General features: G+C 40.5%; 1 protein-coding gene across 1 annotated transcript in view; it reads left to right on the forward strand.

Moving 5' to 3' along the window:
• The window catches only part of adgb (androglobin), a 166,317-nt gene that overhangs the window by 123,699 nt on the left and 30,526 nt on the right, over positions 1-12,092 (forward strand). Inside the window, exons 26-29 of the mRNA XM_052011225.1 lie at positions 3,328-3,421; positions 7,748-7,882; positions 9,987-10,140; positions 10,287-10,474. Coding sequence (XP_051867185.1) covers positions 3,328-3,421; positions 7,748-7,882; positions 9,987-10,140; positions 10,287-10,474 — 571 coding nt within the window. The remainder of the gene's footprint in view (positions 1-3,327; positions 3,422-7,747; positions 7,883-9,986; positions 10,141-10,286; positions 10,475-12,092) is intronic.

Genomic DNA, 12,092 nt, shown 5'->3' on the forward strand with positions numbered 1-12,092 from the left:
TCAACCTATCTCTAGCCTGTGGCAGAGTCCTAAAATCCCTCCCACAATATGCTCTCTAAAGGCATATCGTTAAAGTTTCTGGTATTGGCTAGTGTGAGTACCTTACACTCTGCCTCCTCCTCTAGGTCATTAATATAACTTGTAAATGGATGCAGGTCAAGAACAAATCCTTGAGGCTCTCAACTAATTACATCCTTCCAGCTTGGAAAAAAAGTGTTTGTTCCGACTCTCTGTCTTATATGTGATTAATCTTCAATATAAGACAATGTACTGGATGCACTAAAAATCAATAAGAAGAAGATACTTGAAAGGTGGATAAAATACCCAGTCCAACTATGATATATCCTAAGTTGGTAAGAGAAGTAAGGATGAAAATTGAGGTTCCACATGGTAGGCTTCCTCAGAAGGTCAGAGGGCATGGGATCCAGGGAAGCTTGGCTGTGTGGATTCAGAATTGGCTTGCCTGTAGAAAGCAGAGGGTTGTGGTGGAGGGAGTACATTCAGATTGGAGGGCTGTGACTAGCGGTGTCCCACAAGGATCGGTTCTGGGACCTCTGCTTTTTGTGATTTTTATTAATGACTTGGATGAGGGGGTAGAAGGGTGGGTTGGCAAGTTTGCAGATGACGCAAAGGTTGGTGGTGTTGTGGATAGTGTGGAGGGCTGTCGAGATTGCAGAGAGACATTGATAGGATGCAGAGCTGGTCTGAGAAGTGGCAGATGGGGTTCAATGTGGAGAATTGTGAGTGGTACACTTTGGAAGGACAAACTCCAAGGCAGAGTACAAAGTTAATGGCAGGATTCTGGGTAGTGTGGAGGAGCAGAGGGATCTTGGGGTTCATATCCACAGATCCCTGAAAGTTGCCTCACAGGAGGATAGGGTAGTTAAGAAAACTTATGGGATGTTAGCATTCATAAGTCATGGGATCGAGTTTAAGAGCCGCGAGGTAATGATGCAGCTCTACAAAACTCTGGTTAGACCACACTTAAGAGTACTGTATCCAGTTCTGGTTGCCTCATTATAGGAAGGACGTGGAAGCATTGGAAAGGCTGCAGAGGAGATTTACCAGGATGCTGCCTGGTTTAGAGAGTATGCATTATGAGGAGAGATTAAGGGAGCTAGGGCTTTACTCTTCAGAGAGAAGGAGGATGAGAGGAGACATGATAGAGGTATACAAAATATTAAGAGGAATAAATAGAGTAGACAGCCAGTGCCTCTTTCCCAGGGCACCAATGCTCAATATAAGAGGCCATGGCTTTAAAGTAATGGGTGGGAAGTTCAGAAATATCAGAGGGAGGTTTTTTACCCAGAGAGTGGTTGGGGCATGGAATGCGCTGCCTGGGGCGGTGGTGGAGGCAGGTACGTTGGTCAAATTCAAGAGATTGCTAGAAAAGCAGATGGAGGAATTTAAAATAGAGGGATATGCAGGGGGACAGGGTCAGATAGTCTTAGGCAAGGTTTAAAGGTCAGCACAACATTATGGGCTGAAGGGCCTGTATTGTGCTGTACTGTTCTATGTTCTATGATTAACCACAATCTTACAAAGTCTGTAGTGCCTGAGGACTGGAGAACTGTAAATGTGACTCCCTCATTCAGAAAAGAATGTAAGTATAAACACAGCAACTACAAGTCAGTCAGTTTAACCTTGGGGGGTGGGGAAACTTTTAGAAATAATGATCAGAGACAGAATTACCATTCATTTGTATGTGTGAATTGAATACAGAGACCCAGCATGAGTTTGTTAAAGGTAAAAATGTACCGAACTACATGAGGTAACTGAGAGGATTGATGAGGGAAATATGGTGTATATGGGCTTCAATAGGTGTTCAATAAAGTGTTGCAAAAGACTCTAGTCATCAAGATTGAAAATCCATGGAATAACAGTGGCAGTGATAGCAAATAAAAAAAGGAAATTGGCTAAATGATGCAAAACAAAGCAGCAGTGAATGGCTGTTTTTCAAGATGGAGTGAAACATACAGTACAGTGGTGTTCCCCTTGATCAATACTAAGACCATTGTTTTCCTTAATACATATTAATAACTTGGACTTGGCTGTACAGGTCACATCTTCCAAATCTGCAGATGACACAAAAGTTGGAAGCATCCTAAACGCTGAGGAAGATATTAATTGACTTCCAAGAGGATCCAGGCAGGCTAATTGAATGAACAAATGACATGAAGACTTTTTTTCCACACGGAGTGGTTATGGTCTGGAATGCAGTGGAGCAGTAGTGGAGCAGATTCAATTGTAATGTTCAGAAAGCAGCAGGATAACTGTCTAAAGGGAAAGAATTTACAGGGCTATGGGTGAGCACTGGGGACTGGAACTGGATTGCAGTTATGTTGAGCTAGTAAATGGCCTCCTTCCATGCTGTAATGATTATGTGATTCTATACCAAATTCTATGAAATTTAATGCTGAAAAATGCAAAGTTTTACATATAGGAAGAATGAGGTGAGGCAACATAATACTAGAGTGCTCAATTCTAAAAGGGTACAGGGACAGAGATGATCTGGGGGTATATGTGATGAGTAATTGGAAGTGAAGGGCAGGTTGAGAATGTTGTTTTAATAAAAAAGCATACAGGATCCCAATTTTTGTAAAAAAAATCTTCATAACTTCCTTGCTCTTGTACCTATGCCTCTATTTATTGAATGGCTGAGCAGATTGGAGCTTGTCTCTATTTCTTATGCTAGTGCAGCAATGTCTCAGTATGGCACTGAGGTGTAAGCATAGGTTTTAGTATTCGCTGAACTTGAACCCATATCTTCCTAATCAGAGGTTAAAATGCTACCAGCTGAGCCCAACCTAATCATAAGTCCTGATAATTATATGGTCTCTGTTCTGTAATTGTCTTTGTGATCTTTATGGCACTTTCTCTAATGCCTCTAAATTCTCTTCATAATACAGAGATCAGAACAGTAAATGATACTCCAAATATGGCCTTAGATTAAATGCATGTTTCGCATAACTTGTTTGATTTTCATTTCTGCCTCTTTAGAAATGAACCCCAGTGTTTGGTTTGTTTTTTTAATAGCATTCCATACCTAGTATTACACACTATCCAGGCCATTCATCCCAAATGGTTCATGCTGGTATCAGTCCCTTCTTCTCCTGTAGTGTTACTTCTAATGATTTGTAATTGTGTATCACTAATTCCCTTTGCTCCTCTGCCCGATTTAACTTTAATTGCTCAAGTAGTGTGTGCCTTTTTTACTCTGCCAACCAAAGTACAACCTCACAATTCTCTATATTGAAGCTAATTTGAAATTAGTTGATCAATCAGAAAGTTTATTAGTGACTCCTGAAATATCTTGTGTTAATACAGGGACAGAAGAAAATGAGTATGTCCAAGATATCCTGGATCAGCTTCGCCTTCTTCTAGAATCAAACACGGAGCAAAATGGCTTATATTTGCTTAGGTATGATGCACTGAACATAACTGAATCATGCTTAGTTTTTCAAGGCTGTAGTGTTTCATAAAACTTAAAATATTGCTCATCAATATTTTCAACCATGTAGTATGTCTGAAGTAATGTATTTGAAGTATTACCTCCATTAATTAAAGGCCATGTTGTTTCACGAAATAGGATGTGGAAGTGAGAAGCTGTGATTAAAATACAAACCCTGAAAATAAGGTCCCAACATTAACTCAGGAATAGAATTCCCCTCCGGTTAATTTAATAGCAGAGCTTCATTCACATGGGTTTGTTTTCATTTCCTGGCTGCAACCAATCAGATTGACTAACGGCTTCATAGAGTCATAGAGTTGTACAGCATAGAACAACCTTTTCCTCAATGTCAGCAAAACAAAAGAGCTTGTCATTGACTTCAGGAAGAGGGATGGTGCACACTTTCCTGTTTATATCAATGGTGCTGAGGTCGAGATGGTTGAAAGCGTCAAATTCCTAGGAGTGAACATCACCAATACCCTGACTTGGACCAACCACGTAGATGCCACGGCCAAGAAAGCTCAACGGCACCTCTACTTCTTCAGGAGGCTTAAGAAATTTGGCATATCCTCTTTGACCCTCACCAATTTTTATAGATGCACCATAGAAAGCATTCTATCCAGATGCATCAGGGCTTGCTTGGTATGGCAACTGCTTTGCCTGAGACCACAAGAAACTGCTGAGACTTGTGGACACAGCTCAGCACATCACAGAAACCTGCCTCCCCTCCATGGACTCTGTCTATACTTCTTGCTGCCTCAGTAAAGCAGTCAATTTAATCAAAGACCCCACCCACCCTGGACATTCTAGCTTCTACACCCTCCTATCAGGCAGAAGCCACAAATGCTTGAAGGCACGTACCACCAGGCTCAAGAACAGCTTCTATCCTACTGTTATAAGACAATGGAACTGTTCTCTAGTACAATAAGATGGACTGTTGACCTCACAATCTACCTCATTATGACCTTGCACCTTATTGTCTGCCTGCACTGCACTGTAACTGTAACACTTTATACTGCATTTGGTTATTGTTTTCCCTTGCACTATCTCAATGCACTATTGTAATGAAATGATCTGTAGGGATTGCATGAAAAACAAAGATTTTCACTGTACCTCTATACATGTGACGATAATAAACCAATTTATCAATTTTCCGGAAACATGCCCTTCAGCCCACCATGTCTATGCTGACCATTATCTATATCTATACTAATCTCACTCACCTGCATTAATTCCTTATCCCTCTATGCCCTGCTCATTCAAGTACCTGCCCAGATGCCTCACAAATGTTGTTACTGTTCCTGCCTCCACTACCTCTGGCAGCTCATTCCAGATACCAACTGCTCTTTGTGTGAATAGCATACCCTTCAGATCCTCTTTAAACCTCCCCTCTCTCACCTTAAACCTATGCCCTTTAGCTTTAGATACAACTACCATGGGAAACAGATTCTGGATATCTACCCTATCTAAGCCTCTCATAATGCCAAATGCCTTCTTTACCACCCTGTCTACCTGTGTTGCCCCTTTCAGGGAACAATGTACTTCTACCCCATGGTCTCTCTGTTCAACAACATTCCCCAGGGGCCCAGTGATGTGGTCGTGTTGTGATCTACAGGTGATAGTGCTCCCACGCGTTTGAACTTCCAGGTGTTAGCATTTTGTTTTTGGCTTAAGAGGTGCTGTTGAAGAAACCTTGACATGTTGTAGTAGTAAATGTTTTGCACTAGTTTTGGAGAGGACAAATTTTCAGATATGCAGAGGGGAATTCTGATGAAGCAAGCTGCTTTGTCCTGAATAGTGTTCAGCTTGTTGAGGATTTTTGAGGCTGACCTCATCTACATCAATGATCTATCAATCTCCTAATATGCCTTACTGGAAAGACTAAGAGGAGTCATAAGATGAGTCACTCACTGCAGGATGCCCAGCCTCTGATGCCCCTTGTGGCAAAAGTATTTACATAGCTGTTCCAGTTGAGTTACAAGTCAGTGGTGACCACCACCCACCACCTCACCTTCCCACCCCATCAGGATGTTGATGGAGACTTTGTGATGGTAATTCTAATGAATGAAAAGGATTGGTGGCTAGGTACCATCCCTAGTTAGAAATGATCATTGTGTTTCACAAATATCAAATCCACATCTGTTCAAGCCTGAAAGTTGACAAGGTCGTGCTGTATGGAGGCATGGAATGCCTGAGGAGTTACAAATGGAGTTGAATCACCAGCAAACATCCTCCACTGGAAGGAAGGAACTGCAGATAGTTGGGTCTAGAACACTGCTCTACAAATCTCCTGCAGCTGCATTTCACCAGGCTGTGCTCAGACCTTCCATCCCTCTTTCCCTGCCTTTTTTTCTTGCTGAAAGAAAAGATATGATTTTCATGCTGTCTATTGATGCTTTACTGAACTTTTTTGTCATGTTTTCTCAAAGAATGTACAAGATATTTTATTGTTAGTATTTATTCTGCACAGACACATTGTAAATATCAGTACATCCACATCTTGTTTGCTTCTCACCTCTGAATGGAATCACAGTATCTTAGATGGCTGCCACTACTGAGTTACTAGACTGATGTCTGCTCTTCGTTCTTCCTGGGAACTAAAGAATTATCAATAAACTATCTATGCTTCCTCTTTCCATAAGATCATAACTGCTGCATTGGAAGATCCTTTACCACTTCCTCTCTCACTATTCCAGCAGTGATCCAGAGTTTAAGGATCCCTTCTTCCCTAGTTCTTTGGAGCCATGAATTCATCTTGATGTTTTAGGAATAGACCCACTTTAAGTGGGTTAGACCATAATACCACAATACAGGAAAGATGTGGTAGCAATAGAGAGAGTGCAGAAGAGATTCACCAGGATATTGCCTGGAATGGAGGGCTTTAGTTATAAGAAGATTGGATAAGTTAGGTTTATTCTTATTGAGACATAGGAGGCTGAGGGGTGACCTTATAGAGGTTTATAAGATTATAAGGGGAATAGATGGGATAGTTAGTCAGAATCTTTTTGGTATTGGTATTGGTTTATTATTATAACTTGTACCAAGGTACAGTGAAGAACTTGTCTTGCATACTGATCATACAGATCAATTCATTACACACTGCAGTTACATTGGGTTAGTACAGAGTGCATTGAGGTAGTACAGCTAAAAAACAATAACAGTACAGAGTAAAGTGTCACAGCTACAGAGCAAGTGCAGTGCAATAAGGTGCAAGGTCACAACAAGGTAGATCGTGAGGTCAGAGTCCATCTCATCGTAATTTTCCCAGGGCAGTGACATCTAGAACAAGAGGGCACAAGTTTAAAGTGGGAGCGGAGAAATTTAAAGGAGATATGAGGGGTTTTTCACACACATGGTGGAGAACATCTGGAATGAACTGCCAGTGGAGGTGGTGTCGGCATATGCAATTACAATGATTAAAAGACATTTGGGCGGGTATTTGGATAGGAGCAATGTAGAGGGGTGCGGGCCTAATGCAGGGAAATGGGGTTAGCATAGATAGCCATCTTGGTCAGCATGGAAGAGGTGGGCTGAAAGGGCCTGTTTCTGTGCTGTACGTTTCTATGATTCCATGCATTGCTGCTGCAGCTGCTCCCTCAGAAAGCCTTGCACTACTCCACTTTCAATGATAGACTGTTGGACTTGGAATTTTGGAGCTTTGGTATCCAAGTACATAAGACTTGCATTTCCCAGATGGCAATTTCCTTTCGTCACACATCAGTAGTGTATCTCAAAAGAAGCAGTAAAGTTTATCATGCTCATTATTTATGTCTACTTTGTTCCAAAATAACCAAGAAAGTCATCCTCCAATTGACTAAATCAAAGAGGAGGCCCAACTGCTTAAGAGTAAGATTAAGAATGAGTTAAGCTTGTCTAGATATGATAGCATTGCTTTCAGTGATGGAATCTGAATTAAATGTACTGAAGCAAGACATAATTACACAACATTGATGTGAAACTATCGATCCACCCTAACTTTCCCCTGCACTCATCTTGGTCTTCCTGGATGTATATTTTTCTCTGATAGCTAATGAGAACAAAGACTTGTTCAGAGTACATCAATTCCCAAGCTCAAGTGTGCTGCTGTAGGAGTGATAGATTCTGGAGTTTTGGTACCCAACTCCCCCCTTAGCCAGAGTTAAATCATTGCCAGAGGCATTAGGGAAAAGCTTATCCCAAAGAGTTGTGAGATTGCTGAGAAAGATTAAGGACCTTAGCCAGATTTAATGTCGTCAATTAGGTGCAAATGTAGGGCTGTTTCACATGCACTTATTCAATTTTTTTTTATACTTCAAGGTATCTGTTCAATAATAATCCAAAACTGGCAAAATTGTATCCTTTTTATGAAGATGAATTGAACAGGACAGTATTTGCTGACTACACAACCTCTTACAGTGACCAGCCTCCCCACTTCTGGTTTGTGTTATTCAGGTATGAACTGAAACTCTGTTTGTCAGCAACTTACTTGAGGTTTTCATTATTGTTCCTCTTCCTAGGCTTCCACTCCAGTTTTGTGGGTTCTGAGGTGGCTAATGAGGGCAATATGGGAACTGCAGACTCTTCCACAGATTGGGCAGGAAGTGGCCAATATGGTAGGAAAGTGGGTAGCTATTGAGGTGGTGCACTCAAGTTCAAGTTTATGGTTGACATCGACATCTAAGGGTAAAAAAGACATGCAAAACAGCCTTTTGCAGCAGCATCACAGTACATTACAAACATGACAAACATAAGTTAACATAAACTTAAATTAGCCGTCAGCCACTTATGCAGGCCTCCTGCGTGCTCACGATGCCTGAATTCAACATTCTCAATACCATTCCCCATATCTTCCTCCTCCACTTTGAGCCGTCATGGGCCAGAGGTTCCCAGGAGTCAGTGGGAATGTTGCACTTCTCCCAGGGAGTTTGTATCTTGAATCTTTGAATCTTTGAATCTTTTTCTTTATCCACCTGGTAATATCTTCCCACAACAGAGCTCGAAATAGAATGTTTGTTTTGGGAATCTAATGTTGGGCCTGACCAACATAGCTGAGTGAGTGTAACCAGAGACTCATTGCTGGGGATGTTAGTCTGTAGGAGGTTGGTGATGTGGATTTGCTTATCATGCCTGTGAATTTGGAAGAATTTTGCAAACAGTGTTAGTCGTAATTTTCCAGGGCCTTGAGGTGCCTGCTGTAGGTAGTCCAGATCTCAGAAGCACATAGGAGGGCCAGTTGACCATGAATTTTGTGCCAAGTCTGAATTCCCGATCATCAAATATCCTTTTCCACAATCAAACAAAGGCTGTTCCTGCCACATTGAAGGTGGTGGTGAATTTCATCAGTGATATCTGCCTTCGCTGAGAGGTAGCTCCCAAGATCTGTGAAGTAGTCCACATTTTCCAAGGTCTTGTCATGAACGTTTATTGTTGGAGGGCAGTATGGTGCCACGAGAACCCTGGTCTTGCAGGTGTTAAGTGCAAGGCCCATCCTTTTGCACGCTTTGGTAAACGAGTTGATGGTGTCTTTGAGCTCAACCCCTGAGCATGTGTAACTGCAAACATCATCTGCATACTGTAATATGATTGCTGAGGCTTGATTGACTTTGGTTCTGGAGTGTAGTTGCAGTAGTTTTCCATTCGTTCTATCTCCAGTCCCATGGGAAGATTGTTGAAAGTGTGGTGCAACGTTGGGATATTGACATAGCCTCGTCTGGCACTGGTCTTCATTGAGATTGGTTCTATAGTAAACCCATTGGTTCTGATCATGACTTGTATGCATTGTGGATTAAAAGTAAGATGGAGACATATTTCCATGGGCAGCCTAATTTGAGGGTTCCACCGCTTACTCTATGAACTTCACGCAAGCAAGGAATTTCATTGTACCCTAGTGTATATGACAATAAACTAATCTGAATCTGAGCCACCATGAGGATCAGTTTGTTTTCCTATGGGATGCAGACCATCATTTCTACAAATTAGTAGAAATCCTCCTTGGCCTCATCTGAAATTTCCAGGGTTGAGGCATATGGATTAATGTCCGTAGTGTAGTGGTTCAGTATTGAAGTGATACACGGTGTCATAAAGCATTTGCTAATTCTGCTGGGGGAATCGCTGGACTAGCTCATTCTTGATAGCGAAGCTCACTCCATGGAGATGACATACTTGTAGAACACTTCATAAAGCTATTTGCCAATGTACTAATTAGCTAATTGTTCTTTTTTTGTTTGATGGCCAAATGGTTCTTTTTGGTTCAGAATTACAGTCAGCATCGCTTGGCTATATCGCAACTGATGAATTTCAGATTTTTATTTACATATTTGCTAACCACAAAATCTGAACCACTTAATTGTCCAATGAAGTAATTTGTACAGTCTTTCTTCCTGCGAACATACCCCACATAATCCTTCTTTATCATAACCTCTCAATGTAACCCATCACACCCTCAACACCACCCCAACAATTTTTGGACCCACTGCCAATGTTAAAATCTCTTTTGTTGATGTTGTCTTCATGCAACTTGCTTTGGCTGTCTGACTGAATCTTGTTTTATCTGCAGAGAGGTGTTTCATATGCCAGGGGATATGCTGCTGGTCCCCAAGGTTTACACTGCATTATCGGCCTCTGTTCTGCACGTGATCAATAATGACACAGGAGAGGAAATTCCCAGGGTCTTTCAGAAGGTGGCACCCCATGTCTATACTAAAAATAAGGTAGGGCAGGGAATTCTCAGAGAATTGATCACCAATTTTGGGGGTAATTCACCTTTCTTCTCAAAACTTGCTCTTTAGGCCATGAAGATACTTGTCTTTACAAAATCCAGTTACATGATTGCCTAACACTGTAATTTTTTAAATAGAGTGGCTATACATTCATGGCTGAAGCTCAGTCAGGAAGTTTTACACTTCCTTCTGGTAAATGGAAGATGCGTTTGATCGGCACCAATCAACCTCTTCCCACCCTGTCAAGTGAAGCTGTGAACAGCAACTTTACCATGAAAGAGATTAAGTCTTACTACATTCCAAATGACAAAAACCTCATCTTCAGGTAGCTATTAAGAAAGATCTGCTTTACATTTTAATCTTGCAAATGCCCACACTTCTTTGAAAATAATTTTGAAAGAGGTATTCTTAACCTGGCCACAGTTAGTGTATTGTAAGATGAAGTCTTGTAAAATGTGACCACTGATGACTAAGATGTATTGTTAGATCCTCAGGTACAAAGTGACTTCAGAACAAGGTGAGAGTAAAGTTTGACTCAGGTATTTTTGCCATACTTATGAATTCAGGCCCTAAGAAACACAACTTTTCAGTTTGTCTTGAAGTACAAATGGAATGAAATGCAAGTTATGCTGTTTGGAATTAATTTTGTTTTATTTTAAACAAAAATCATAAAAAAACTATAAAAAAGAGTATGAAAACTTTTCTAAAGGTTGAAATGATATGAGAATCTCAAATGCTACAGCACAGAAAGAGGCCATTTGGCTTATTATGCCTGCTCCAGCTTGTGAAAAGACCTAACTGATGTCCACTGCTCTTTCCCTGCACAATTTTCCCCTTCAGGTATAATCCAAGTCCTCTTTGAAGAATACTGTTGTAATTATTTACACCAATTTTTCAGGTGCTGCATTTCAGATCATTACAACTCACTGTGTAAAAATTGTTCATGTCTTTTTTGCCAAGTGGCATCTGGTCACTGATTCTTTTGCTACCATAAACAGATTCTCCTTATTTATTTTATCAAAACTCTTTCAGTTTTGAATACACTTAGTAAATCTCCTCTTAACTTTTTCTGTTCTAAGAATAATCACATTTCCATTCTTGCCACATAACTGAAGTCCCACATCCCTTGTACAATGTCAGTACATTTCCACTGCATTCTCTCCAGGACTTTGACAGCCTTCCTCAAGTGTCCCACCCAGAACTGGCCAATATACTCCGGTTGAGGAAAACTAGCGTAGTTTTAAATGCTTTTTGGAAGAGTGGGATTAATTTCAATTTTGTTGCTTTTGTGCCCTATTCCTCTGTTAATGAAGCCAAGTTTCCCATATGTCTTTTGAACAGCCTTCTTAAATTCCACTGCCATCTTAAAGCTTTGTATAAATTTCATTCAAGCTTTCAGGTCCTGCTCCAACTGTTCCATATGCTTTGCATTGCTTCTCTTCATTCTTCTTACTAAAATGCATAACTTTACGTTTCTCTGCATTAAATTTCATTTGCCATTTGTCTGTCCACTTCACCTGCTTGTAGGTACTTCTGAAGTCTGTCATCATCTCCTCACTAGTCAAGCCATTTCTGATTTTGCATTACCTGAAAATTTTGAAATTATGCTCTTTGCACACATCTGAGTTATTAATATATTTCAGAGAAAGGAGAGGTCTGATAACTGACCCATGAGGAACAGTGCTGTATAGTTTCCCCCAGTGTGAAAAGTAGTTAATCATCACTACTCTGGTTTCTGGTTATGCCAGTTTCATATCCATGCGTTCACTATGTTTTTTAATCCTATTAGCTTCAATTATTACATGGTAGTTTATCAAATGTATTTTAAAAGTCAATTTGCACTACATCACTTAATTTATTAATCCTCTCCATTACTTAATCAAAAAGGTAAATCTGTCATAAAACTTAATTTGCTTTTCACAAGTCTATGCTGGATTTTATTT

The sequence above is a fragment of the Pristis pectinata genome, chromosome 3 (genome assembly GCF_009764475.1).
Source record: "Pristis pectinata isolate sPriPec2 chromosome 3, sPriPec2.1.pri, whole genome shotgun sequence".
Lineage (NCBI taxonomy): Eukaryota > Metazoa > Chordata > Chondrichthyes > Rhinopristiformes > Pristidae > Pristis > Pristis pectinata.